Source organism: Ornithorhynchus anatinus, chromosome 10 (genome assembly GCF_004115215.2).
Source record: "Ornithorhynchus anatinus isolate Pmale09 chromosome 10, mOrnAna1.pri.v4, whole genome shotgun sequence".
Classification (NCBI taxonomy): domain Eukaryota; kingdom Metazoa; phylum Chordata; class Mammalia; order Monotremata; family Ornithorhynchidae; genus Ornithorhynchus; species Ornithorhynchus anatinus.
In genome coordinates, this window is record NC_041737.1 from 51,435,764 (window position 1) to 51,457,528 (window position 21,765).

At 55.5% G+C, this 21,765-nt stretch overlaps 1 protein-coding gene across 3 annotated transcripts in view; it reads right to left on the reverse strand.

The window, feature by feature from the left end:
* Positions 1 to 479: 479 nt before the first annotated feature.
* The window catches only part of CREB3L2 (cAMP responsive element binding protein 3 like 2), an 81,369-nt gene continuing 60,083 nt past the window's right edge, over positions 480 to 21,765 (reverse strand). For all 3 annotated transcript variants that reach the window (XM_029073669.2, XM_029073668.2, XM_029073670.2), the window contains exons 4-12: positions 19,238 to 19,325; positions 16,520 to 16,704; positions 15,705 to 15,851; positions 14,939 to 14,997; positions 13,919 to 13,987; positions 4,909 to 5,008; positions 3,732 to 3,858; positions 2,579 to 2,810; positions 480 to 1,562 (exon numbers count right to left, since the gene is read on the reverse strand). In XM_029073669.2, the coding sequence (XP_028929502.1) occupies positions 1,487 to 1,562; positions 2,579 to 2,810; positions 3,732 to 3,858; positions 4,909 to 5,008; positions 13,919 to 13,987; positions 14,939 to 14,997; positions 15,705 to 15,851; positions 16,520 to 16,704; positions 19,238 to 19,325 (1,083 nt within the window). In that variant the 3' untranslated portion in view covers positions 480 to 1,486. The remainder of the gene's footprint in view (positions 1,563 to 2,578; positions 2,811 to 3,731; positions 3,859 to 4,908; positions 5,009 to 13,918; positions 13,988 to 14,938; positions 14,998 to 15,704; positions 15,852 to 16,519; positions 16,705 to 19,237; positions 19,326 to 21,765) is intronic.

Sequence of the window (21,765 nt, forward strand, 5' to 3'; positions counted from 1 at the left end):
GGGGGCCTCTTTTGGGTCTCTTTGGATGAACTGGAAAGTAGTCTAAGCCTTCTAAAAAAAGAAAAGACTGTACAAAAACACTATACAGCCTCTCTCCTCCAGTGGCAGTAGATGATCTCTTATAGGCAGTAGGAGGTGAAGAGGCAGGGTCAGAGGCCAGAGGTCAAAGAGAATCCTCTTGTGACCCCGAATCGGGCGGGGAGGGGATATCCCTGGCTCCTATCTGCACGGGGTCCCAGGTAGTTCCCCTGAGATAGGGCAAGGCACCGTTCTAGTAATAACATCTGTGGTCCACGTTGAGCACCTACAGTGCCACGGACTGTACTGAGCGCCGGGGTAGATACAGTATATCAGATCGGATACAGTCCCTGTCCCACGTGGGTCTCCCATTTTATGTAGGAGGGAATCCGGGGATCGAATCCCCACTTGGCAGCTGAGCAAACACTGATGCCCAGAGATGGGAAGTGACCCGCCCAGGACACGGCAGGAAAGTGGCAGAGCCGGGAAGAGAACCCAGGCCTCCTGGCTCCCAGTCCTGGGCTCTTTCCACTGGGCTTCCCCTGCTTTCTCCCGCTGTTCCCATCCCTAAGCACTGACCTGAGGCGCGTAGAGGCAGGCCCGGCCACCTCATCGCCTCAGTGGCACCAATTTGGGTTGGGGGGGGGTGTGGGGGGAGTTCAGAGCAACCTGGAGTAGGAACTCTGAACTCGGGCACCGAGAATGTTCCCTTGCGCTGCTCCCGGGGAAGGCCGGGAAAACTAATAAATACTATTTACAACGAGTAGGACCTGGGGAAGTGAGGCCTACGGGCAGAGCTGGGAGGGGAAAGCCTACGAGAGACAAAAGCAGATGGGGCAGGCGGAGTAGGGGCTTTCCTCATGAGGAAAGCTCTCTTCGAGGGGTGAGGGGAGGCGGGATCTGAAGGGAGGTTCGGGTTGAGGCTGGGGCACCGGCGGAGCGGGAGCGGGGGCTATCTGGGGCCTCGGAGATGTTCGGATCCCACCCTGCTGCCTTCTGGGAACCGCTGTCCCACGTCGGGGTCGAAGCGGCCCGGAAAGCCAGTGGTTCGTCACCTGCCCGTCATCCCCCCAGCGGTCCCATCGGGTTGTCTCTTCTGAAGACTCTTCCTCCCCTGCGCCCAACTCAACCAATGAGCTCCCCGCCCTCAACGTCTTGGGTCATCCCCCAACGAAACAGGGTGGAAAAAAACCCCACTCTTTCTGGCGTGCTGGTAGATCTCGGTCTCCTCCCTCCACACTAATACTATCTCCGGGCAGGGAGGAGGGGGGGGAAAGAGGTGTAAAAAAGGCAGAGGAGAGGGAAGAGGGGAGGGGAGGGGATAATGGGGGAAGGGGACAGAAGGGAGGCCTCTGCAGTCCCGGTCTCTCCTGTTGTCTGAGGCGGGGTGAAGGCTCTCTGCCAGCCTCTTGGTTGTAGGTGGGGGCAAGCCCAGAGCAGGCTTGGCTTCCTAGGAAGAGGATGGTCTTCAGAGTGTAGCGTTGACTGTTCTGTCGATTTCGATGACCTTCAGTGTTTCATTGGCCTCCAGCTTGGAGCTGACCCTGCGGGAGGGGAGAAGAATCAGGTTGTCATGCAGCTTTGCTTACGGCCTTTGGCATTTCCGTTCTCCTCCTCTCCTTCCTCCCCCCATCTCTCCCTCCTCCTTCCTCCTTCCATCGCTCACCTCCTCTCCCTCCTTCCCCCTTTTCCCCCCTTCTCTTCCTCCTCCCCCCTCCCCCCAACTCCCTCTTCCTCCTCGTCTCCCTCCTCCCCCCTTCTTTCCCCTCCTCTTTTTTCTCCCCCAACACACTCTTCCTCTTCCCACCTCCTCCTTCGGGCCCTATGCCTGCGGTCCTCTGGCCATTTCCCAGCTCATTAGCACCTCTACCAGAGAGTGGTGGAAGCAGAGGGAGGAAACCACCCACCAGTCCGTTTCACTCCCCCTCGGGTGCTCGGATGGGTCGGGCGAGGGAGGGGGCTGAAACCAGCAACTGGGACTTCTCCGTAGATTTCCCCTTTCTCAGCCCCCCTCCCCACAATGGTCCATGGCTGCAGGATGATAATAACTATGGTATTTGTTAAGCACTTACTATGTGCCAAGGACTGTTCTAAGCGCTGAGGAAGATACAAGGTATCAGGTTGGACACAGTCCCTGTCCCACATGGGGCTCACAGTTTTAATCTCCATTTTGCAGATGAGGTGACTGAGGCACTGAGAAGTTAAATGACTTGCCCAAGGTCACCCAGCAGACAAGGGGCAGAGCCGGGATTAGAACCCAAATCCTCTGACTCCCAAGCCCGTGCTCTTGCCACTAGGCCGTGCTGCTTCCCCTCGGGACCCTTCATGTCTCTCTCCATCTCCCACAGGCCAACTGAGCGCATCCCAACCACGGACGGTCCCAGGGCGGGGCGGGGAGACGATTGGGAGCCCGGCGGCAAAGAGCCTGGATCGCAGGGTGGCCATTCGGGAAGGGTCAGGCTGGGGCTCGTAGGAAATGGCGGTGGGGGGTGGGGCGCTCCAACCGACCCCACCCGCCTCCCAGGACCCCAGTGCAGGCAGCCCCAGTCCCCCAACTCACAGGTGTTGCTGCAGCTCTAACAGCACCGACTTCTCCAGCCCGGTCTGGTTGGCTAGGACGAACCGGGCCACTTCGTCCCCCTCATCCCCTTCGGCTTTGGGGAGCGACATCCCGTGCAAGGGGGGAGCCCTGGAGCGCTCCCAGACGTCCCCGCGTTCCACGGACGAGGCGGTGCGGTACGGCTCCTCCAGCGGGGGATGCTCTTCGTAGATTAACAGGCTCCTCGATCGCACTGGAGTCGGGGTGGGGGGCAGGAAAACAGCGGCGGGGTGAGGCCTCCTACATCCGGATTCCACCTTGCAGACCCCCTGCCACACGGCGAAGCTGATTTCCAGCCTCCCTCCCTCCCCTCACTCACTCTACAATAGCAAGCGGGATGACTTTCAGGCAGGTTTGATAACAATAAGCCATTGAAGATGTGCGATGTTTTGTTCCTTCAAAGATTACACTAATTACCCGGCACTGTAAAAATAATCTGAAGGCAAATAAACACAAAGACAACTGTCACCCCCCTCACTGCCTTCAAAATTAAACTCCCCTGCTCCCTCATCCACTCCCTGCCTGTGGGGGGACAGCGTCAGGGTGAAGGCAGTTAGGGATTTGGGGGGCCGGCGGGAGGAAAAAGGGGGACCCGAAGGACAGAGGAAGTCGAAGCCTAGTGACAGTTGGCTCTATTCCCCAGCCTGGCAGAGGGAGGGCTCACAGTCAGGCCCACAGCGAGCCTGCCGAAGGTCTGTTTCTCCCTCAGTATCCCCCAGGGTAGAAACCCAGATTCATCATAAAGGGGCAGCACAGCTGGGGGACCTTGACAGAGAAGACAGAGATGAATGTCTCTCGAGGGTCTCTCTGGACAACCCCCAGATTCTGGGTCTCTCGCTCCCCGTCACGTTGCCCCAAGAGGCTCCTCTCTCTTCTTCCCCCAACAGCCATGGATTCTTCACCGCCTCACCTTTGACACGGCCCTTGATGTCTCCTCCTTCACCCAGATACAATTCCCCACTTCTCATTCTCCACTACTCCTGAATGCCCTTTTCCAGCCCCAAGAACCCTGGTTCCTCAGGGAAGTTCCTCCTCAGGGTCTCCAGGATGGTCCCCGGCAGGGCAGGGAGGAAGGAAGGGATCCAAAGTCAGGGAACAGGCGCCGTTCTCTTACCGACGGAGGCGGTGTACGACTCGGGAGTGGAATGCCGGCTCGGCAGGACCATCTTGGTGGCCGACGGGTAGGGCCCGGAGCCCTGGGAGAAGCTGCCGAAGATGAGGGCGAAGCAGAGCACCACCACCTAGGAAAGGAGGGAAGCCCGGGGTTGAGCAGAGATGGTTAGTCTCTGGCTTCGAATCTTCAGAGCAGCCGGAGAGGGCAGGGCAAGGGAGGTCTGTGCCACCAACCTTGGGAGAGAGGCTGAGGCAGACCAGCCTCACGAAAGCGGCTTCACCCCAAGTGGACCTGCCTGACGTGGGAGCCCAGCGATGGGGGGAGACCACAGAGAGGGAATTCTACACTCAGCCATTTTTAGACCAGATGCTCCCCCATTCTCCGCAATAACCATGGACCATGTGAAGCTCTTACTATGGACCAAGCACTGTGCTGGCCGGGGGGGGAAATACAATACAGTCGGATCAGATTCGGTCTCAGGTCCCAGATGGGTTTCACAATCTAAGGGAGAAAGAGAACAGGTACTGCATCCTAATTTTACAGATGAGGATACTGAGGCACGGAGAAGTGAAGTGGCTTGGCCAAGGTCACCCGGCAGGCAAGTGGCGGAGCCGGGATCGGAAGCCAGTCCTGGGCCCTGTCTAGTGGGCCACACTGCTTCTCGATTCCTACAGACCCGCAGCACAGGGGTTGGAGCAAGTCGAGGAAGAGAGGGATCACAGAGGGGGAGAGAGGCCTGTGGGATAAAGAGGGATAGCTCGAGTTCCCACCTCAAGAAGCCTCCTCTCACAATCGATGCTATTTCCTGAGAACTTTTTTTTAATGGTATTTGTTAAGCCAGGTGCTGTACTAAGCGCTGGGACAAATACAAGCTAATCAGGTTGGACACAGTCCCCGTCCCACATGGGGCTCATCGTCTTAATTCCCATTTTACAGAGCAGGTAACTGAGGCCCAGGGAAGTGAAGTGACTTGCCCAGTGTCACCCAGGAGACGAGTGGCAGAGCCGGGATTAGAACCCAGGTCCTTCTGCCTCCCAGGCCGGTGCCCTCTCCGCTAGGCCATGTTGCTTACTGTGGGCAGAGAGCACTGTTCCAAACGCTCGGGAGAGTGCAGAGTTGGTAGACCTGTTCCCTGCCCTCAAGGAACTTCCAATCTAGAGGGAGAGAAGAGACTCACCATGAGGCAGGTGCCTGTCTGCGTGCTGGCGGCTTTGCAGGAGCGGGAGACCTTGCTGGCGACCATGGCCTGAAGCCTCTGGAGCTGCTGCAGGAGAGTTCTACGAAGGCGACAGACACCACGACCGCAGGTAAACGGGAGCGCTCGGGCCCCTCTTCTTCGCCCGCCAAGTGACGCTCCCTTGGCTTCGGGCTTCCGTTTCTGGCCCCAACCCGCCCTCTTGCAAGACGGGGATGTCAGCTTTGCCCAGGCCAATCAATCATATTTAATGCGCGCCAAACGAGTGCAGAACACAGCAGTGATGGCTTGGGAGAGTACGGTACGGCAGAGACGGTAGAGACGTCCCCTGCCCACAAGGAGCTTACAGAGAATAAATTCATTTAAATAAATAAATTACGGATATGCACACAAGTGCCGAGGGCCGTGCGAGGGTACCGCAGAAGGGAGTGGGAGAAGGGGGAATGAGGGCTTTGTCGGGGAAGGCCTCTTGGAAGGGATGACTGAAGACTGGGGACTACCAGAAATGTGGCTTTTTTATTTTCAAATAGGATTTGTTTTAAGCACTTACTGTGTGCCGGGCTCTGTACTAAGCGCTGGGGTGGCTACTACAAGATAATCCGGTTGGACAGAGTACCTGTCCCACATGGGGCTCATAGTCTAAATTGGAGGGAGGAGGATTTAATCCCCATTTTACAGATGAGGTAACTGAGGCGCAAATTAAGCGACTTGCCCAAGGGCATACGGCAGACAAAACAGCAGAGCCGGGATTAGAATCCAGTTCCTCTGGCTTGAGCTCTTCCCACTAGGTCACACTGTTTCCCCTCCCCTGAAATCGCGGCACATTTCAAGACTAGGTCCACTGTACTTTCGATGATTTATTCGGATCGGTCGATTAGTGGTATTTATTGAGTGCTTACTCCGTGCAGAACACTCTGCTAAGTACTTGGGAGCGTACCATAAGGTGTGCAAGACACCATCCTTGCCCTCGTGAGACTTACACCCTCCTAGGCCGATGAGCTATTACCTGAACATACCAAACTCCTCCTGTCCAACAGAAATTCGGCCGGTTTAATTTAAGCCGATTTCTCTTGCTTAGTCCGCGGGGAACGTGAAGAACCATCGATCACCCTCCACCCGATAAAAACCCTTCACACCCAAAAAGAAATGTAATATTAAGACATGCATCAGCCTCCTCATTTCCAGGCTAAGTCCCAGATCCTTCGATCTTTCCTCATTAGATCCATTTCTCACCCCTTCTACGAGTTTGGTTGGCGTTCCCTGGGCCCCCTTCCACCTTCTCGACATCTCTTTCAGATTGCCGTAACCAAACCTGGGGTACCCGATTCTCTCCCATCTCCCCCACCCCTAGTGATTTGACTTGCTGTACCAAGATCCCAAAGCGCGTTGGGGCATTTTACATCCTTGAGAATGAAAATCAGTCCTGCGGTGAATCTAGCGAACCAATCCAAGTGAGTCTCTGGCCTTTTGGAGGTCCAGGTCAAGACACAAGGATAGCGTAAGTGGTCCCCGTTTTTTTTAACGGTACTTAAGGGCTTGCTATGTGCCCGGCACTGTACTAATTACGTTTCACCCTAGTACTAAGTGCTCGGGTAGACGCAAGCTAATCAGGTTGCATACGTGGGGCTCACAGTCCTAATCCCCATTTACAGATGGGGATAACTGAGGCACCGAGAAGTGAAGTGACTTGTCCAAGATCACACACAGCAGACGAGTGGCAGAGCGGGAATTAGAACCCAGGTCCCCTGACTCCCAGGCCCGTGCTCTATCCGCTAGACCACACTGCTTCTCGCTAGGCCGCGCGGTTTATCGATTAGTTTCCAGACACCGTCTTCCACTTTTCCCAGAAACTATTTCTCCCCGTGTCACAACCTGAGGCCTCAGACCAAGCCATAACGTGGTAGAATAGCAGCCCCCGGCCCTGCTTTGCAGGCCAAGGAGCCAACAGTGCGGTAGAGATTTTAGAAAGGGAAAAACCCAAAGGAGAACGGCTCACTACTGTACCAGTCCTCGGTAGGAGGAGGAGAGGGGGAAGAGCCTCGTGACTCAGTTCTTGAAGATGCAACAACTCTCCCAAAGTCCTCCAATTAGGGCTGGGAAACTGCCATGCCCAGGCCATTACGGTGACACCTCTTAAAGGAGATAGAATCGGGGCACCGAATGTCAGGCCCTTCTGAGACCATCAGTTGCAACGGTATTTAGCGAATTCTAACTCGGTGCACGGCACTGAGGGATTACACAGAAGCCTAAATCCCGAACCCCACCCTGGAGGATTTAATAAGAGAATGGGAGAACACACACGTTTAAAAGGACAAACATTCCCTTCCTTACAAGGGCAGCACCGTGGAATGAAAAATAAAAAGTGGATAAATGAATTCTTTTAAAAATTTAGCTGAGGTGACATTGTGACACTCAGGTTGGGGAGGAGAAGGCAGGTCTGTGAGGGGGTGGGGAGGCAGGTGGCTTTTTAGAGGGGTTTTGAAGGAGAGGAGGGTCACGATCCGGGGAAGGCAGGAGGGCGTTCTGGCTACGAGCCACGGATCACATTCAAGAGGTGAAATGTGAGGGACGGTTTGGGCATTTGTGGGCGAGGAGGAGAGAGCAAGAGCTGAGGGGGAGGCAGGAGAAGAGATCAGCGAGCAAGGAGGGAGTCGGTCGACTGGCCTCGGAAGCAATGGCCAATTGGATTAGTTTTGGGCCAGAGGCCACGGAGAGCCTCGGGAGGGTCTTGAGTAGGGGAGGGATGTGCTGAGCAGCGTGGCTCAGTGGAAAGGCCCCAGGTTTAGGAGTCACAAGTCATGGGTTCTAATCCCGCCTCCGCTACTTGTCAGCTGTGTGACTTTGGGCAAGTCACTTCACTTCTCCGTGCCTCAGTTCCTTCATCTGTAAAATGGGGATGAAGACTGTGAGCCCCACGTGGGACAACCTGATTACCCTGTATCTACCCCAGTGCTTAGAACAGTGCTCAGCACATAGTAAGAGCTTAAATACCAACATTGTTATTATTATCAGCCCTAGAGAAAGAAAGCACAACTGTATGTAGGGCAGACTGGGGAGGGGAGAGGCCAGCAGGCAGAGAGACCAGTAAAGAGCCTGGCCCAGTAATCCACGAAGCAGGGAGTGGTTAAAAGGGTGGCGGGTGGAAGGGGTGGATCTGTGAAACATAATTGAGGGAGACAGACTGAATGTGAGAGGTAAATGAGAGCGAGGAGTCCAAGATGACCCCGAGGTTGTGACCTCATGAGACAGGGAGGGTGGCGTGGAGCAGAAGGTGAGGACGGGCTAACTTCAAACCCAGGACGGATCGACGTCGACCTGATCCTTTCCCGTGAAGCCAAGGGACGAGCTGAGGTCCGGTCACCCCGGGGAACAGTACTGACGGCTCGCTGACGGGGAAGACTGAGCGGGGAATGGGCGACCGGCGGATGAAATGGAAGAGTTATTTTAAAAGTGAGGTTATTAAAAGCCAATTGTAGAGGAGACCCGGTGGTGCATTCAAAGCTCAATGTACATTACTTCTCCTTTGTTACAGAATTGTTAATCATCAACGATCGTGGCTAATTAAGGTTTAATGACTTCACGGACTTCCGGGAGCACGCTCTTAATTTAGTGTAAGGAACACTCCCAGGGCAGGTTTATCTGGGCCAGCAGATCTTCCTCAATTTATTGGGCAGGATGTCCAATACCGTGACAAACCTGTGTCCGACGACCCGGGGTTGGATGTGTAGAAATGAACCAGATTGCTCCGCTCGCTCGGGTCCCCTGGCAAAGCATTGTCCAAAGCCAGATCCCATTGAGACTCTAAGCTCCTTGAGGGCAGGGCCCAGGGAATTTCAGTTTCTCTGTCGCCACGTGCCTAGTACAGGTCCCTGCATACAGTTAGTTCTCAAACCATATTGTTGTTGATGATGATCCCAAATTAAAAACAACAATCATGATATTTCTTGAGCGCTATACGCAAAGCACTGTTCTAAGAGCTCGGGTAGATACAAGTTAATCAGGTCAGACAGAGTCCCCGTCCCACTTGGGGCTCACACTCTAAGTAGGAGGAAGAAGAGGTATTGAATCCCTATTTTACAGTTGTGGAAACTGAGGCAGAGAGAAGTTAAGTGACCTGCCCAAAGTCACACGGGAAACAAAGGGCAGAACCAGGATTAGAAGCCAGGTCCTCTGACATCCGGGCCGGTGCTTTTTCCAGGAGGCCACACCGCTTCCAATTCCTGCTCAAAATTAAGCTTCGCTCTTGAACCTGGTCACCCAGTCCCATTGAGCCTGGATTTTTGTAGGCTGCCCCGGGAAGATTTGGAAAAAATATACTGACACCTTGCTTCAGTCGCCAGCTGTTTTTGATAACTTGCAATAAGACTTGGACCTTGGTACCAGGGCCGGAACATTCTCGGTGTCTGGCTCGTTTCAGTGCCCCAGCGTTCTGCGACTTGCAATATGGGAGTCCTAGAAAGCTGGGAGACGCTAACCCCGCGCTAGCCTTTCCCTCTAGACGGCAAGCTCGTTGTGGGCAGGGAACGTGTCTACCAACTCCGTTATGCTGTACTGTCCCAAACACTTAGTACAGTGCTCTACACACAATAAGCATAAGCACTCAATAAATACGATTGTCTGACAGGTCTTGTTTACCAACCAGTCGGCCCCTGTCGAGTACCTGGGAGGTGTGGCTCCTGGGAACAAGAGGTATCTGACATTCCCAAATGCCCCCTACTTCTCTTGAAAACCCCGGCAGAAAAAAAAACAATCCTGAATCAGGTACCATTTTACACATTTCCTATTCACGTTTCCTTTCCCAGGCAATTAGCGGGGCCCCTAGGAGGAAGAGGTATGAATGTGATATCACACCATCTCCCTGAGAAAGGCTCCTGGGGAGAAAGCTGCAAAGTGGCCAGCTAATCTCCCTCCCAGCCACCCCCCTCCCACCTCAACTCATTCCCTGGAGAGTAAATCACTGGCCAAACCCCCCTGACCCACCCACTGATCATCCGGGCCCCTTCCCCACATACCCAGCCATGAACGAACCAAGACAAATTCACCAGGACTCCTGTGGCCTTACGATCCTTTGTTTCCTCTCCCTGCTATTTATTTTAACGTCCGTTACCCCTACTAGACTGGAAACTCCTTGAGGGCAAAGATCGTGTCCGCTTACCCTACCGTACTCATCCAGACCCTTAATACAGCACTCCGCACACACTGGGTATTCGGTAAATCCCACTGATGGATTACAACATCTCAACACACAAAGTACAAAGCAGAGAAGGGTTCTGATTTGGGCTTCCTGTCCCCCATTTTCACCAGACTAGAAATGGAGCTTGGAGGAGTGAAGGAACTGGTCCTACGGGAGAGGAGTGGGAAGATCATCCCAGCTTTCTGACAACTGAGGTCTGTTCACACCCGATGTGTGTGTGGTTGAGTACCGATGAAACAAAACACACAATTCTTTAAGAGAAATGGAGTGGAATGGCCCTTTAGGAGTGACCAGGGCTGTGTCAGGGCCCGGGAGACGGAGCTGGGGGTGCGGGGGGGTAGGTAAACACAGTTCCCCGGACATGAGGGGGCAGGGAGAGGATCTTGCAAAGACCCCCAACTCTCTGAAGGGAAGGGGACGGAACAGGGAGGGAGATGGGGATTGAATGCAAATTGAGATGTTCCCCTCAATGTTTGACTTTAGCAAGACCCATTCCTGTTCCTCCCTCTCCTACTCCTCCACAATCAATCATCAGTCTCCTTTACTGAGCTCTTATTGTGTGTAGAGCACTGAACTAAGCCTATGGAAGAATACAATATAACAAAGTTGGCAGACTCAATCTAGGGCTTACGGTCTAGAGGGGGAGACAGATACGAATAGAAAGAAAGAAATTAGGAATCCGGACATAAATGTTGTGGGGTTGAGGGAGAGGTGAAAAAAGGGAGCAAATCCATGTGCAAATCCTCCGAGACACGGGGAAGTTTCTCAGTGTGAATTTGCCAGGAATGCAGGCCTTGGGAAATCTTGGGAATTTTTTGTTGTTATTGGCACTCATTACGTGCCAGGCACTGTTCTAAGCGCTAGGGTAGCTACAAGGTAATCATGTTGGACATGGTCCGTGTCCCGATTAATCCCCATTTTGTTTTAACAGATCAGGGAACTGAGGCACATAGAAGTTAAGTGACCTCCCCGGGGTCACACAGCGGACAGGTGGCAGAGCCGGGACCAGAAGCCGGGTCCGTGCTCTATCCACTAAGCCAACTGTCCTTCCTGCCCATTTGGTTCGGCAGGAGGGGGCCAGGCTGGGTCAGGACCCCATTCCCACCCTTGTCCCCCAAAAGACACGGGCCGGACAGGGCTCCCCCTCTGTTGGGCTTTCCTGGCTCCCTCAAGACCAGCTGGAGGAGGGAAATAGGCTAGAGAAAACGAGGCCCCAACACACAACAAACACCGCATTCCCGCTAATGGATGTTTTCCTCCATCTACGGTGGATATTGATAGAGCCGATGAAGCCAAAGCCGGCGCGCTGGCGGCTGGCCGTTCCCTGGCACCCTGTCCGGGTAGGAGGAGAGCTGCAGCCGGGCACCCAGGGCGTGGACGTGGACCCCCGGTCCTAATCTGGAACCCTCTCACCCACCCAACGGCCTCTGAGACCTCTTCACCCCCGTGGCCCGGGCAAAGCATTTCACTCCCTTGCCCCTCAGTTTACTCACCTGCACAATGGAGCAATGGAAATAACTCACTCTGGTAAGCTGTTGGGTAGGGTCGATGCCCTGCCATTAAACGTCACAGACCTTCTCAAAGTCCAGCCATAAAGGCAGTGAGGCCCACGGGGAAGGAGCAGGGGGCTGGGGCTCAGGACACCTGAGCTCTGATCATCCCAGAGCTGCTGTTGGTCTGCTGTGTGACTGCGGTAAGCACTCACCCCATCCTGTGAGTCAATCAATCAGTGGTGTCTATTGAGCGCTTACTGAGTGCAGAGAGCACTGTACTAAACGCTTCAGAGAGTACACTGTAACAGAGTTGGTGGACACGATCCTTGCGGGTCAGTTCCAGCTCTCCCTCATCCAAGTGGCCCAATTTCTATCCAAATTCCAGACGATTTGGAGTGGCGCGGGGGGGGGGGGGGGAGCGGAGGGACTTCCCCACCTCCCTGCCTGGCCCAGGACCCCTGGGGCAGCTGCAGACGGGGAGAGATAGGGGAGACCATTTAGACCCCCAGCCCAGAATGCCCGGGACATCTGCAGATGGGGAGATCATCCAGACCCTTGGCCCCAGGCCTTGGGAGCTCTGCAGTGGCATCTGGGGTTGTGGGAGGGGGACCCCAAAGCCAAGAAGCACCTGCCCCCCACCCCTGTTTAGCTGGAAAATGGCCGACATCCTCAGCCCTCTGGGTCATTGGTGACCCCCCCGTTTATTTTTAGAAAGAAAGTGGAGGGAACGTGGGAAGGAGATCCAAAACAGGAGAGGATAAAAGACGAAGGGGAGGGAAGCCAACCCTCCGCTTAGCGTGACGACAGGGTTCTGGTCAGGGTTCTATTTGAATCCTGAAAAGCTGGGGAAAGGTTGCTTTCTAAAAGCAGCTATTTGTCAATACGCACCCTGCCGCTCTCCGCCATCGCCCGGGATTTAAAAAGGAGCCGCCAACCTAATTGCACGATGACTAATGCCACTTTGTACTTTCAGATTCCTGGAGCCCTTTATGTCTGAAGAGCTCAAAGAATTTCTCACTCATTAACTCACTGATCACCAGAGCGCCATAAGAGCCGAGGGAGAGAAGCCACTTGGGATTCCCAAACGTCTCTCTTCTCTCCCTCTTCCTTTCCACCCCGGCAAGTGACCTCAGAAGGGGGATGCTGACCCTTCATGCATTTCCACAATACTCTACCCTCTTCCCCTGTGACCCTGTGTTCCAGCCAAGCTAACCCCTTTACCGACCCTGGCATCCAGCTCTCCTGCCTCCCAACAGTCAGAAATGCCTTTCCGTCTACCTGGAATGCCCTTCCCCATCCTCTTGGCCACATCATCCCTTCCAAACTGCTACAGCCTGCCTCCGCCCCAAAGCCTTCCCAGATTAACTCCGCCTAGCTTCGGTCATTCCATTTGTTCCAAGAATAATAAGGATGGTACTTGTTAAGCTCTTACTGTGTGCCAGCCGCTGTACTAAGCACTGGGGCGGATATAAACAAATCGGGTTGGACGCCGCCCCCGTCCCAAGTGGGGCTCAAGGTCTCGATCCCCATTTGACAGATGAGGTAACAGGCACAGAGAAGCGAAGCGACTTGCCCCAGGTCACACAGCAGACAAGAGGCAGAGCCGGGACTAGAACCCATGACCTTCTGATTTCCAAGCCCGTGCTCTACCCACTACACCATGATGCATCTCATTAGGACCCATTAGGAAGCAGACAGAGCTTTGCTTATAATAATAACGATAACAATAATAATAATTGTGGCAATTGTTAAGCGCTCGCTACGTGCCAAGTACTGCCCTAAGCGCTGGGGGAGATCAAATCAGAGTGGATTCATTTCCTGTCCCACACAGGGCTCACAGCCTAAGAGGGAGAGAGAACAGGTATTTAAGCCCCATTTTAAAGATGAGGATACTGAGGCACAGAGAAGCCAAGTGACTTGCCCAAGGCCACACAGCAGCCAAGCGGCAGAGCAGGGATTAGAATCCAGGTCTCCTGCTTCCGATCCTGTGCTTTTTCCACCAGGCCACGTTGCTACGTGAGTCTTCTGAGCTACTTCTATGGGTTTCGAGACCACGTGGCTCCTCTTTCCTCTGTTACTAGGGAAGGAGGAGACACGTGGGCTAGTGGAAAGAGCACAGGGCTGGGAGTCAGGAGACCCGGGTTCTACTGACCGCTCCCCCAAAAAGCATCCCGGCCACCACCCCGATCTGCCGACCCCTCTCTCTTCTGGTTCTGATACTCGCCTCCCCCAACCCATCCATGCCCGCGCCCCCGATTCACGGAGCGGGTGGGCTCTACGGGGCCGGGCCCCGGTGACCGCTCACCTGTTGGTGCTCTCCAGAACTTCCACCTTCTTGCGCAGTTCATTGTTTTCGTTGGAGCAGCACTCCACCCTGCACGGGGCAGAGAAAGGGGTGAGGAGAGAGGAGAACGGCCAATGCCGGTCATCCCCGAAGCAAGCCACCCCAGAGTCGGGCCCCGCTCCGGCTCTCCCATACAAACATCGGGCCCACAGAGAGAACCAAGCTCCAGAAAGGCTCACCAAAATCTCTTCCCACCCCAGAGATCCCACTTCCACCCATCAGAGCTTGGTGATCCCGAGCCTCACAGGCCTGCTAAGGAGAGCTACTGGCCAGGGAGGCGGAGCTCACTACCCCTACCAAGAGGGGAAGGAGCCCGAAGGCGATTGATTCTTCCTGGGAACAAAGTAGAATGGAAAAAATAACTCTGAGCTTCCGTCTCCTGACTTGGAAGGGTAGGTGAGTGTGTCAGCGTGAGTGTGTGTGTGCTTAGGGAGAGGTGGAATGAAGGCAGAGGGGTGGGAGGAAAGAGGGCCAGAAAGAGAGACACAGAAAATGAACAGAGAGGCAGGGACAGATAGACAGGAGAGAGGACACAGAGAGACTGCGGCAGAGACACAAAGAGAGAGATGGAGAGATAGAGAGAGACAAGAGTGTTTGCTCTCCAAGGGCTCTGAGTACTTTCCCCTCTCCATTCCCTCCTTTTCGGCGTGGATTCGTGTGGCTGGATGAAGGGGTTTGGAGAGGGTCGGGGGGCAGGGGGGATGCCGTGGGCAGACACTGCTCCACAAGACTCTCCAGGGGCGGCGTGATTCTTCCACCACCCAAAGGACACTAGATGGCAGGCAGACCCCAGGTGGCCCAATACCCCCCGGGGGGGCTGGAAAGCCCCTTTAGGGGTGGAAGAAGCCCACCTCCCATCCACCGAAGACCACCTCACACTCTCCAAAAACATCCCCCGCCCGAGGCCCAAAGCCGGCCGGCCCCCCTCCAGGGGGTCCCTCGTCCCCAGCTCCCTCGTCCGGTTGGGCGGGCGGGCCTTACTTTTTCTCTAGGCTGTCCATGTACTCTTTCTTCTTCCTCCGACTTTCCTGGGCCGAGATCTTGGGGAGAGAGAAAGGACGGACTAGGATTCGGGACCCCCCCAAGCTAGCCATTCCGCCGAGGAGGGAAGGAACCCCCGCCCGGGGGTTCCCAAAGCTCTCCGACCTCCCAAGAGGTCAGTGACAGGAAGTGGGGAATTTCCCTGCTGGTCTCCGTCTCCCTAGGCCAAGCACTGCCCAGTGACGGATGAACGCTTCTCACTCGCCCCTCTTCCTTGGGCAACTCTGAACCAACTTCCCAAAGGCAGGGAAGGGATCAGTTCACCCACACTGGCTCCTTGGGAGCTGGACTCAGAAAAGACCGGCTTTCAAAGTTGAGGCCATCTCTGTGGGCCTGCCAGATCTGCAGAGGCATTTTCAGACGAAACAGAGTATGTGAGGGCCCTCGCCACAAAACCGTGCAGTGTGAGATTTCTGCTCATTCTTCAGGTCTCGGTGAATGATCTTCCAGACCCTGGAGGGGTTTAACAGCCTGGGGGAACGATGATGGCCTCTAATGGCTCTAGAGCAGCTTTTCACTAATGGCAACTGGACCCCAGTTGAGACTCAGCCCCAGGAACAACCTCGCTGTCCAAAAGCCAGGAGTTACTAGCTGTAGTAATAGTATTTATTGGCTGTGGGGCATTAAGCGCTTACTGAGGGCTTTGGGCCCGGCAAGGTGGGAGATTTTTCTAGGTGGAGCAGGGTGGAGCAGGGGCCTCACCTACCTTGTTCTTGATTTTCCTTCGGATTTTCTTCAGCGCCTTTTCCTCTGCTTTGGTCAGGGGCAGTTTGGTGGGGACGGGGTAACCCTCGGCGATCAATGTCCGCTTCTCCTCCTCTGTCAGGATCAGAGGGCCTGAGCCCTGAAGCTTCTGGAGTTCCGGGGAAATGGAGAAGAGGGGAGGGGCAGTCAAGAAGTTATGTCAGACATAGGCCCGAAGGCTCTGAAGTGAGTCAGCCCGGGAGGCCGAGGACTCGTCTTCCCTAACGTCCTGTGGACAGGATAGGCCCCGGCCCGGCTGTCTGTGGGGAGTCAGGGAAGGCCTGGCAGGAGGCCCTAAGATGAACTAGATGACCAGGGCGGGATGCACTTGAGGGAAAACCAACAGGACTCATCCACTTTTCCTTAGCTCCTTTTCTTTTTTATTAAATGGTATTTGCTAAGAGCTTACTCTGTGTCAGGCACTCTAATAAGCACTGGGATAGATATCAATCCTTCTGACTCCCAGGCCCGTGCTCTACCCACTAGACCACACTGCTCCTCCAACTGGGTTCCCATCAAAGCTCCTCCGGCTGTTGGCTGTGTGACCTGAGGCAAGTCCACTTCACTTTTCAGTTTCCTCACCTGAAGAATGGGGATAAAAACCCGTTCTCCCCGTTAGACAGTGAACCCCATGTGGGACAGGGACTGTGTCTCTACCTGGCCCAGGGCCTGGCACGCAGTAAGCATAAACCAATGCCACAGTGATCATCACGGCAGCAGTGCCGACGATGATGACGACGAGCGCCGTTATCGGAACCCACCGGCGCCACAACTTACATGGGGCGCCGTCAGGAGCGGCGAGCTGGACAGGGCCGAGGCGGCCCGCGGGGTCACTTTCACGGCCGCTGACTGGGTCTGGACCGGACTGGAGGGCGGCAAAGACCGGCCGGGGCTCTGACTTCCCTCCGAGTCACTGCCGTGACTGCTGGGCGGGGTCGGAGGCAACTGCAGGGGGTCCATGGCTGCGGAGAGAAAAGGAAACGTCAAGCGAGACCGCATCTACACCAAAGGTTCCCTTCCCTGGAACTCTTCCTCTGCAGTGTTCTCCACTAAGTCTGTTGAGCAACTGGTCCCCCTCCCTCTCCCAGAGGCTTCTCAGGACTCTCCGCCATGGTTGTCTTCCTCTCCTCTGCCAAGCCTTCGCTACTCTGCCAAGGTCTTCCCCAACCTCAAATGGACTGAGAGGCTCAGCGGGGAGGTGTGGGCTGAGTCGAAATAAAATCAGTGGTATTAAATGAGCGCTTAGAGTGCACAGAACACTGTACTAAGAGTTTGGGAGAGCACAGTGTAACGGAGTCGGGAGATACGTTCCCCGCTCGCAGTGAAAAACGGGCAAGGGGTTGTCGAAAGGGGAGTCCTCGGCGGGAGAAAGGGATAGATCAAGTAGCATGAGCAGCCAGGGCCTCCTCCTCAGGCTCTGGGCAGGGCCTCCTTGACCAAAGAAGGGGGCTCTGGGTCCTGAGACGCCAACCACCATCTTGGCCTCTTCTTTGCCCCACCCTCCTCGGCACTTATGCATTCTCAGCTGTTTACGTGACCATTTTAGTTGTAAATATATCTACCTCTGTCATCCCCTTCAGAGCAGAAGCTCCTGGTGAGCGGGGAAGGTGCCATTCATTCTGTATGTCTCAAGTGCCTAGTAAAGTGCACTGCGCCAAATGGGCACTCGATAAATGCTGCTATCACTCCGACTTCTGCCTCTCAGCCAGGGAGACCGGCCAGCTTTCTCTGAGGCGGAACAAAGCCGACCAAACTGGGTAGCTCCTCAAATGCTCCTGGGCAGTCACTAAGCAAATCCACGATGCAGGTTTCTCTTCTGGCCAGTTCCAAGATGGCAACTCTTTCCACGCCTCTGACCCTGAAAGACCCTGGCTGAAAGAAACTACTTGGGGGTGGGGTGGGGGCTTGTTTCATGGAACATCACTTACTGAAGGACATGAGATTTCCCTCGTCTTATAATTTCATTTGCCTCATAAAACAGGCTCTGTGCTCGACAAGGTGTGAAAGCGGCCCTCTTGGAGAGATGAGAAACACTTCTCCTCACCATCCCCAGCCTGAGCAAACATGGGCACCACAGACCTGTCTTTGTGGGTCACTGGGGCCAAGGATAGTTGGTGGGCGGAGGGGGAGGGCGGTGTTTTTGGGGGGAGCACTGGCACCACAACCTCAACTTTGCACAACTCAACCGGAGAACGCCAGGGTTCGGATTTCAGGGAGAGAAGTTTCTTCTTCTCCCCATCGAGGAAACAGGCAAGCCTCACCACTAACAGTCTTCTCCAAGCCACAGAACATCTCGGAGGGAAGAAGGCCTTAGGCTTGATTGGACCCTAGGCAAGGACCACTACCAACCACTACCCACGTCTGCTCCGTTTCCACAGGCAACGAGCCGCAGAAGATTCCCCTTCCCTCTCCGGCTCAGGCTGCGGCGGGACGATGCCGACACAACCCCGAGGTCTCGGCCTCGCCGTCCGCCACAAGGTGGGCCGTGTGCAAACTCCTAGGTCACGTTTCACGCCCGGCAGTGAGGCAAATCACACGGGGGGACCATGTCGGCGGCATCTCCCTGCACCCATCCGACTCCCTGGCCCCTTCCGAAGGTACGTCCTCTTGCGACCGTGGGGTTGGTCCTTCCTTCCTGTCTCCATCGCCTCCCATAAGACCGTTGGGCTGCTATGGTTTCCTGGTGAGGTCGAGGGCATCTGGGACTCTGATCCTCCTCTGGGCCCAGGTTAAGGGTTCCTGGTGGGTTTCCCTCTTCCACACCCGGAGATTCCCAGGCTTTGAGGGGAATCCCGAGAGAAAGGGAGAGAGGCAAGCCCAGAAGTCCCTTCCTGTGGAGCCAGAACACACGGATTACGTTTCCAGTGCTCACTGCAGGACCTGGGAAAGATGTTCTCAGGTTACCGGGCGGGAAGAGGGGGCACGGGCAACTCTGGGATGGTTCAGGAAGAACCCCGGATGAGCTCAGAGGCATCTGGTTTCATTATCAGCTCCTCTCCCTTGCCAGCCAGCACCTCCGACGATTATTACCCTTGACCCATCCGTGTCCAGGCAGCTCACCGTGGAATCTGAGAGCTGGGCCTAGAATACTATTGGGAAGTGCCTTTCCCTGTGGGTTCAAGGAGCAAAATCGTTTCAAAAATTTCTCGCTCAAACCCGAAAGGCTCTCACACTCGAAGTCACTCAAACCCAGTGTGATCTCCTACAGACAGGCAGGAGAATGTGGCTTGTCTGGGGCTCTGGCAGATGGGGCTGACGGATCGGTGGGCCTCAAAACTGAAATTTTGACGAGAAAAGGAAAGAGGCAATGGAACCCCCAGGCTACAGCAAAGAGAACAAACTCAGAATTTGGGTCCCAAGGGCTCAGCCGTCCCGCAAAGTCCCCAGCCGATGGCATTTTCTCGCCCCTCGCCCAAGGGGACAGAGGTGACCCCCATCCAGGGTCTTCGTGGAGCCCACGCCACACCCTAAAACAATCTGCGCCCGGGAACACACCTTCCTTAGAAGAGAGGTTCAGGAACTGATCCACTTCGTGCGGCTCCAGTTTAATCTTGGGAAGAGCCTTGTGGCTCGGGGATTGGATCTAAATGAGGAATAAAAAAAGCAAAGTGAAGTCGAGGAACAGGAGAACGGTGCATCCGAAGAGACCTCCCTCTTCCAGCCCCCTCTTGAAGTCAGTGGCCCTTTGAAGGCCTTCCCCCTGGGCGACCGGCACAGCCAGGGGTGCCAGGAGTGGGGTTCAGAAAGTCCCCCACCATCCAGTGCTGGGTTATGATACAACAGAGTCTCCAAACTCAGCGCCGAGAAGCCGGGGGTTTTTCGTTGGTTGGTTTTTTATGGTTTTTTTGTTCAGCCCTTACTATGTGTCAAACACTGTTCTAAGCGCTGGGAGAGGTACAAATTCATTAGGTCGGACACAGTCCCCTCCCGCGTGGGACTCTCAGTCTAAGTAGGAGGGAAGAGGTTAAAACTCTCAAGTTTCCAACCTCATCAGCAGGAAAGAACTGAGACCCGCAGTCTGCAAGCCAACCACTCTGAGAATCGGTGATTCAGCTCCAAGTGTCAGCAGGGCTGGGGCAAGTGGAGGGTAACAGCTTTTATTTCCACCACCACCATTTCAAGCTGGTCAGGGATGAAGAAACAGGGCCGCAATTGCTTCTGAGGCCACAGCCGGGCGTGTACATGGCCAGGGGAGGTTTCGGCACAGCCGGAAACTCAATTCTAAGCCAATTTCAAGGCTCCCACAAACAGGCAGGGAACGACAGAGGTGCCAAACGGAGACTGAGCCGTCCCAAGAGTTGGGAGGCCAAAGCTCTGGTCGGGATGGGCGGAGGGGCAGCTCACCCACAATCCAGTTCCCTAGGCCAAATCCTGATCCCAGGGAATCCAAGCCCGATGCTAAAACCACTGAATTGGATCACCCTTCTTCTCTGACAGAAGATTCCTCCTCAAGGTAGCCCACGACCGAGCTCCCGCCAAGTCCCCTCAGTCCAGGCCTCCGTCCAGGTCGGGGCACCCCACATTCTGGGTTGCCACAGCTCGGGACACCTGGGTGAAACAGTGGGGCGCCCCAGATCGAACAGTGAGCTGGGAGTGGCCTGGAAGTCTGACGATCAGAAGGCAGAACCCCGACGTCGCTGATCTTAAGGGGGTGGGGCCACTCCCCCAGGGAGGCTGAGCAGACCCCAAGATGGGTCAGGAGCTCAGGCCTTTGGGGTGAAATGACTGAAGGAACAAAAACCCAGAACACCTCTTCTGCAAAAAGCTCCAAGAACGTCCTGTTCTAGCCTTTGGTCACTCACCCCTCCAAGGCCCCGGAGGGTGGGATGACTCTCCCATGTTGGGTCACGTCGGCCTGAGGGTGGACTGCAGAGAAGCAGTGTGGCCTAATGCACAGAGCGCGGGTCTGGGAGTCAGAAGCACCTGGGCTCTAATCCCGGCCCCTCCCTTTGTCTGCTATGTGACCTTGGGCAAGTCACTTCACTTCTCTGTGCCTCAGTTACCTCATCTGTAAAATGGGGAGTAAGACTGTGAACCCTATGAGGGACAGGGGCTGTGTCCAACTTGATGACCTTGTATCTACCCCAGTACTTAGAACAGTGTCTGGCACATAGTAAGCGGCTAACAAATACCATTAAAAAAAACTATAGGACTGGTCAGTGCCATTCTAGTGGCTTCATTCTTAACCCTGTGACATTGCCCATTGTTCTGGGCTCCTAAACGTTGGTCTCAAAGGCCCGGTGGATCAGCTGGACGGGGTCCCTCACCCAAAGAAAGCCGCCCGGACCCTTAGGACTCTCCCAAAGCCGAGAAAGACAACCGCTCCGTCGTCACGCTAACCACCGGCACGGCTGACCGGCAGTGAGGACGCGTGGAAAACTTCTGCTCAGCTCGGCTCAGCCCTGCTCCTGCGGATTCCCCGGGGGAGCCCGGGATGGGCCTGCCCGGACATGAGCCTGCCGGGTTTACGGGATCTGAACTGGCCTCGGGGATAGGGCGCGATGGAACAGCTGTTTCCTCCCGGCTCCCGGCGGCGGGGCCTGTCCGAGCCAGGCGAGGGCCACTCCGACCTCGGCCTCCAACAGGGCAGCCGGGAATCGGAGCCGAGCTCCGGGGACGGCCGGGAACGCCGACACCCTGCACCAGAGGGACCGCCTCGGAGGTCGGGAGCGGGAAGCTGTGGGCCCCCCTGCAGAGCTCCCTCTCTCATCTGGGCCAGGGTGGGAGGGCGTGGGCAGTCACGCTCCCCCGTCCAGGAAGCGGAGAGAAGGGCAGGCCTCCTGGAGAGAGGCAGGCAGCTGAACCCGGGTGAGGCCGGCGGGGTGAGGTTGGGGGATGAGGAAGGGAGGGTCCCCTAAATCAGAGGCCTGGTCTCCTCCATGCACCTGGCTCTGCATCCCGGGGCTGGTGGCACAGAGCTGATTCGCACTCTGGCAAAGGGACCAAAGGGAGCTTCCCAAAGCCAGAGCCCGGAGCCCGGGGCCCTGAACCCAAAGATCGGCTCCCTGTCCGTGAGGAGATGC